Source organism: Osmerus mordax, chromosome 15 (assembly GCF_038355195.1).
Source record: "Osmerus mordax isolate fOsmMor3 chromosome 15, fOsmMor3.pri, whole genome shotgun sequence".
NCBI classification, from domain to species: Eukaryota; Metazoa; Chordata; class Actinopteri; order Osmeriformes; family Osmeridae; genus Osmerus; species Osmerus mordax.
The window spans coordinates 6,539,005-6,546,393 of record NC_090064.1 but is presented as its reverse complement, the minus strand read 5'-3'; the positions used below and the strand labels follow the sequence as shown (position 1 = coordinate 6,546,393).

At 51.5% G+C, this 7,389-nt stretch overlaps 1 protein-coding gene across 1 annotated transcript in view; it reads right to left on the bottom strand.

The window, feature by feature from the left end:
* Positions 1–7,389, bottom strand: part of LOC136957385 (contactin-associated protein-like 2) — a 78,824-nt gene that overhangs the window by 49,620 nt on the left and 21,815 nt on the right. The window contains 2 exon segments of the mRNA XM_067251273.1: positions 161–276; positions 3,729–3,848. Of these exon segments, the coding sequence (XP_067107374.1) occupies positions 161–276; positions 3,729–3,848 (236 nt within the window).

Genomic DNA, 7,389 nt, shown 5'->3' with positions numbered 1-7,389 from the left:
TGGGGACACACACACACTCTTTAAACACACACACTCACCGAGACAAGAAGGATGTGTGTGTGTGGATTGAGAAGGTTTGTGTGTGCGTGTGTGTGTATGTATATGTGGGTGGTGTGTGTTGTGAGTGTATGTGTGTATTGTGAGGGTGTGTGTGTCAGACCTGCTCCATAGAGGCGCTGTAGTTGAGTTGGAGGACAGTGCGTCTCTCTCTGCTGGATCCTGTCACTGAGGTCTGCGCTGGCATGCTGTTGGCTACTGTGGTCCACACCTTGTACTCTGTCACACACACACACACACACCACAGGTGTGTAAGATGTAAGAATGAACCTTCAGGATGAAATGACCCATTTGGCTTGGTTGTCGTTAAGCTGTATAACATGACACTTCCTGTGTAGTGTCTTCAGTCATACAGGATTCTCTACGGCAGGATCCACTCTTGTTATTCAAACCGTGTGTGTGTTCATGTGTGTGTGTGTGTGTGTGTGTGTGTGTGTGTGTGTGTGTGTGTGTGTGTGTGTCATGGATCTGCCATTTGGGGAGTGTGTGTGTGTCACCTTGTTAACCACTTTAACTGCATCACTTGACTCTCTCTGTCCCCTGTCAACCAGGCCTGCACGATCTTCTCCCTCCTGCCCGTGGCTTACGGATGTTATTCGTGAAGAACGGTCCACCCTTCAGGCAGCTGAGAGGAGATGGCGCAAGTCCAAAGGCGGTCTGGACCTTGATAAGTATCACTCCCTCCTCAAATCCTTCTCTTCTCACATAACTGGTGCTAAAACCCTCTACTTTCTGAACAAAATTAACTCTGCTTCAAACCCCCACAAACTTTTTTATACCTTCTCCACCCTTCTTAACCCACCTCCCCCACCCCCTCCCTCCAACCTGACAGCAGACGACTTCTCCTCCTTCTTTGAGAAAAAAGTCGCTGACATTAGCAGTCGGTTCCCTAAACCCACCTTTCCTACCCTCTCACCCTCCATGACTGACCCAACTAAATGTCTAAACTCTTTTTCTCCCCTGTCTGAGGCAGAGATCTCTGACCTCATTCTCTCTCATCGCCCCACCTCCTGTCCCCTTGATCCTATCCCCTCTCCTCTCTTTCAAACCTTCATCTCCCCCTCCATCATAACTTTTCTTCTCCATGTCCTAAACTCCTCTCTTACCTCTGGCACCTTCCCTTCTGCCTTCAAACAGGCTAGAGTTACCCCTCTACTCAAAAAACCATCCCTTAACCCTGCCGTCCTCCAGAACTACAGACCGGTATCACTGTTACCCTTCCTTTCAAAAACAATTGAACGCGCTGTATCTAACCAACTGTCTAACTTTCTCTCTCAGAACAACCTGCTTGACCCCAACCAATCAGGCTTCAAGACTGGCCACTCCACAGAGACTGCCCTCCTTTCAGTCACCACTGCCCTCCAGTCTGCCAGAGCGGCTTCCAGGTCATCCGTCATCATTCTGCTGGACCTTTCTGCAGCGTTTGATACGGTTAACCACCAGATCCTGCTCGCTAGACTTTCTGAGATGGGCATCACTGGCACTGCACTCCAGTGGATCTCATCCTACCTGTCGGGAAGATCCTAGCAGGTTTCCTGGGGAGGCAAACTGTCAGGACCTCGCCAGCTCTCCACTGGTGTCCCACAGGGCTCCGTCCTTGGACCCCTCCTCTTCTCTCTGTACACCACCTCACTTGGACCAATCATCACCTCCCATGGCTTCTCCTACCACTGCTACGCTGACGACACGCAGCTGTACCTGTCGTTCCCCCTGACCGATCCGGGGATCTCAGCTAGGATTGAGGCCTGCCTCACAGACATCTCCGCCTGGATGACCGAGCACCACCTCCAGCTGAACCTTGCCAAAACAGAACTTCTCATCATCCCGGCTAAACCCTCCATCTCCCACAATCTCTCAATCACCCTGGGATCTGCGACGGTGACCCCTTCATCCTCTGCCAGGAACCTTGGGGTTACCATGGACGACGAGCTCTCCCTCACGGCCCACATTGCTGCGGTCTCCCGGTCGTGTAGATTCACCCTCTACAACATCCGGAAGATCAGGAGATACTTGTCTGAGCACTCCACCCAGCTGCTAGTCCAAGCACTTGTCCTCTCCAAGTTGGATTATTGCAACTCGCTGCTCGCTGGTATCCCAGCATGTGCAACCCGCCCTCTTCAGAGGATTCAGAATGCAGCGGCCCGCCTGGTCTACAATCTACCCAGACGCTCCCATGTTACCCCGCTCCTCATCTCTCTCCACTGGCTACCTATCATGGCCCGTATCAGATTCAAGACCCTGGTATTGACCTTCCGAGCAGTGAACGGGACTGCACCCGTCTACATCAAGTCTCTCCTGCAGCCTTACACCCCCACCCGTCACCTAAGGTCTTCTTCAGACAACCGCCTGGTGGTCCCACCGCTCAAGACCGCCCGGTCCCAACACAAGCTCTTCTCCTGTCTGGCCCCCCAGTGGTGGAATCAACTCCCCACCTCCATCAGAGACACTGACTGTCTCTCCACCTTCAAGAAAAGGCTCAAGACGCACTTGTTCCGGGAGTACAACGGTACTTAGGAATGGTTCGCTTGACCCGATGTTAGTTTCCTCAAGGATCACAATGACTCTTGCTTAGAGACTTGTTGCTCTTGTGGTTAGTGGTAACTGTTTTAAATTTTTGTTCTTGCTGTGATATATTGTTTTTTGTTACTGTTGCTTGCTTTTTTCCACAGGTACACTTGCACTTATAGCGGTTCATGTTGTTTAATTGTAACTTGTTTAAGTACATGCTCTTATGGTTCTTCCCTTTGGCACTTACTTTGGTTGTTCACAATGTGTGCTTCATGTTTTGGCTACTCGCAATGTTTTTTGGCTATCTTGTTGTTATGATCAGTGACCTATGCACTTTGTAAAGCTCTCTCTTGGAAGTCGCTTTGGATAAAAGCGTCTGCTAAATGAATAAATGTAAATGTAAATGTCATGGATCTGTCATTTGGGGAGTGTGTGTGTCATGTCAGCCGCCGTGAGCAGTGACATTTCCTTCAATGTCCAACCTTTGTTCTTCAACTTCCATCTCATATCAGTCATCTGTTTCATCAAAATGACAGAGATTGGGTGAGGGTGTGTGTCTATGTGTGTGTGTGGGGGGGTGCGCATGCATGTGTGTGTGTGTGCGATTGCGTGGGCGGGTGGGAGGATAAGTGAGGTTGCGTCATCATACCAGAACAAGACCTCTAAGAGGTGTGCGTGTGTGTGTATGACTTGGCGTGTGTGTGTGTTGGTATGTGTGAGTTGGTGTGTGTGTGTATGTTTCAGAATAAATGTCATCGGGATAAGCGGCGTTGCCTTGGAAACTAACAGGTTAAGACCATCACAGAGGTTAAGGACACCAACACCTCTTTCTCTTCATTATCACTCTATTTTTCTCTGTTTCACTCTCTCTCTCTCTCTCTCTCTCTCTCTCTCTCTCTCTCTCTCTCTGACTCTTGATCTTCCCCTCTCTTTCCCTCTCTCCCCCAATCTGTTTACAGTGCATATCTCCCCTCTCTCCCTCTCACTTTCTATCTGTGTCTATATCTCTCTTCCTTTCTCTTTCCTTCTCTCACAAGCTCAGTTGTCAGTCCATTAACACATACACACAAACACACCCCTCCACACACCCATACACACACACACACGTACACCCCACCCCACCACACACACACAAACACCATCCTCTACCCACACACACTCACCTGTCATGTTGCAGTTGACTTTGAAGGGGCTTAGAGGACCACTTCCATCTGGGTCTATCCAGTAGGAGTCTGAGGACCTGCCCTGGTGCTTGTAGGCCTCACACGATGGCTCATAGATGGCTGCAGGGAGAGAAGGAGAGAGCTGTGGGTGCAGATCAGAGTGGAGCCCAATTCAGCACCACGGACAGGGACAGCTGCTGTGTGGCTGACCATAGGCCTGCTGTATGACCAGGCTGCAGCACCACGGACAGGGACAGCTGCTGTGTGGCTGATGGGCCTGCTGTACGACCAGGCTGCAGCACCACGGACAGGGACAGCTGCTGTGTGGCTGACCATAGGCCTGCTGTATGACCAGGCTGCAGCACCACGGACAGGGACAGCTGCTGTGTTGCTGATGGGCCTGCCGTATGACCAGGCTGCAGCACCACGGACAGGGACAGCTGCTGTGTTGCTGATGGGCCTGCTGTATGACCAGGCTGCAGCACCACGGACAGGGACAGCTGCTGTGTGGCTGATGGGCCTGCTGTACGACCAGGCTGCAGCACCACGGACAGGGACAGCTGCTGTGCGGCTGACCATAGGCCTGCTGTATGACCAGGCTGCAGCACCACGGACAGGGACAGCTGCTGTGTTGCTGATGGGCCTGCCGTATGACCAGGCTGCAGCACCACGGACAGGGACAGCTGCTGTGTTGCTGATGGGCCTGCTGTATGACCAGGCTGCAGCACCACAGACAGGGACAGCTGCTGTGTGGCTGATGGGCCTGCTGTACGACTAGGCTGCAGCACCACGGACAGGGACAGCTGCTGTGCGGCTGACCATAGGCCTGCTGTATGACCAGGCTGCAGCACCACGGACAGGGACAGCTGCTGTGTTGCTGATGGGCCTGCTGTATGACCAGGCTGCAGCACCACGGACAGCTCCCAAAGCAGCTGGCTGGACCAAAACCCTCTCCTCCACACACATGGTGGCAGCGCTTGGAGACGGCCGAACAGAGACAGTTCCGCAGAGACGCGACAAAGCTTCTGGTGCAACCAGGATGTACTTGATGTACACAAAATAAGTCTGGAGCCATTGAACGATCGGTTCCTGTTCAAGGGTTCATCTGTGATTGTTGGAGGAGCTGGATGACTAGTCCTGGAGGACAAGCCCTGTTCTCATACATGGCAGGGTGAGCATGTGTCCGCAGGGTGAGCATGCGTCCGCAGGGAGAGCATGCGTCCGCAGGGAGAGCATGCGTCCGCAGGGTGAGCATGCGTCCGCAGGGAGAGCATGCGTCCGCAGGGAGAGCATGCGTCCGCAGGGAGAGCATGCGTCCGCAGGGAGAGCATGCGTCCGCAGGGTGAGCATGCGTCCGCAGGGAGAGCATGCGTCCGCAGGGTGAGCATGCGTCCGCAGGGAGAGCATGCGTCCGCAGGGTGAGCATGCGTCCGCAGGGTGAGCATGCGTCCGCAGGGAGAGCATGCGTCCGCAGGGTGAGCATGCGTCCGCAGGGAGAGCATGCGTCCGCAGGGAGAGCATGCGTCCGCAGGGTGAGCATGCGTCTGCAGGGAGAGGCAGGACTGGGGTATCAGAACTACAAACATGGTGAACCCTGGGTCTCCTTGTAAAGGATGACATGGTAGATGTAGCAGGTATATAAGATATAGCATCATTATTATATCTAGCAGGGATGTTAGATAAATAGCAGGTCTATTAGAGATATAGCAGGTTTATATCTAGCAGGTATGCTAGATATACAGCAGGTATATATAAGATATAGCATGTATATAGTATGCAGGTACATTACTAGTAGGTATGTATATAAGATATAACATGTATATATCATGTATATACCTATAATATAGCAGGTATATGAGATGTATAACAGGTATGCAGGTATTAGAAGAAGCAGAATCCTGATCACGTCTGCTATACACCTCCGCAACATTCCAACATACCAGCCTATAAACGAACCACCTTCAAATTGAAGATTAGGATGTGTGTGTGTGTGTGTGTGTGTGTGCAATGAATGTGTGTGTGTGTGTGTGTGTGAGAGAGAGATGAATACGTGAGTGCACGGTAAGGGTATGTGTGTGCGTGTGAGATGTGTGTGCGTGTAAGAGAGATGAATGCGTTTGTGTGCGTGTGGTAAGGTAATGTGTGTGCGTGTGGTAAGGGTATGTGTGTGCGTGTGGTAATGGTATGTGTGCGGTAAGAGTGTGGATGTCTTCATTTATGTGCCGTCTCTTATCCTCTTTCTCATAATAATAAAACTTAACAGATTTCACCGCAGGCATTGTCTGAACCCTGACTGGTGAAGGACGACTGTGTATTTGTGTGAAAGAGAGTGGATGTGGATGTGTGTGAGTGTATGAAAAAGTGGATGTGTGTGAGAGACAGAAAAAGTGTGTGTGTGTGTGTGTATGTGTGTGTAACGAAGAGCGTGTGCGAGCCTGCCTATGAGTGTGTATGTGTGCATGTGTGCGCGCGCCTATGTTAGTGTGCGCGTGTGTATATGTCTGCGTGTGTGCATGCGTGTGCATTTGTCCCCCAAGTCTGGGCGCATTGTGGTTCTTGAAGGGCAACATATTAATTATACTGCCGAGTGCTGGAAGAGATGGACGACATCGGTAATGCGCTGCAACCAGTGAATGGCAGCTTGTCATCGTCGTGGTTCTTTGTCGAGAGCACACCATGTGCTCCTCAACACAGAGTACTGACTCTACATGGCAGATCATTATCACGCAGTGGTGCTGGAGAAAAACAGGGATTCCAACTCAGGGTGAGGAAGGGAGAGAGGGAGGGAGAACGGTGGGAGAGAAAAGGGAGAGGGAGGGAGGGAGGGAAGTTGGAGGGATGGAGGAAGGGAGGGGGGGAGGAAGGAAGGAAGGAAGTGGGGCGGGAGGCGGGAGGGGAGAAGGGAGTGAGGGAGGGAAGGAGTTCGATTGAAACATATTTGGTTGACATTCTCTCTCTTTTGCTCTCTCTCTCTCTCTCTCTCTCTCTCTCTCTCTCTCTCTCTCTCTCTCTCTCTCTCTCTCTCTCTCTCTGTCTATCTCAGTGTCTCTGTGTCTTTTAAAGTTTCTATTCAGACGTTGTCTGTCTCTCTGGTTCAGAGGGAGGACAGTTCACTTGGGTAAATGCTGACTGTCTAGAGCTGCTCTCGAGCCTCCAAAGACAACACTGACAGACATTCCCTCCACAAGATTACAAAAGACAACAGAAACATGAAGACCCAATCTGAGTAGATCATTGATTTAGACAAGCGATCGGCCTGCTTTCTGTTGAGAAGTAACAAACAGATGAACACAGACACCAGACACATGCAGACGCGCACATTCTCACAAACACACACACACACGTATACACACAAACACGCACGCAGGTACGCACGCCGGCCCTGACGTAGAAAACAGGAGAGTCTTGTGAGGAGCGGTCTACCGGGGACCCTCTCCTCGCTGTCCTCTCTGGAATAGCCCTCCCCTTCTCTCTTCCTTCATCCACGTTCTCTCTCTCTCTCTCTTCCATCTCTTTCTGATCTCTGCTGGCTTAGGAGTACACAGAGCACTGAAACCCAAATCTGACTGGGTGTTTGAGCGTGGGGGTAGTGTGAGTGTGTGTGTGTGTCAGGGTGTCAGGTGGCTGAGCGGTTAGGGAATCGGGCTAGTAATCAGAAGGT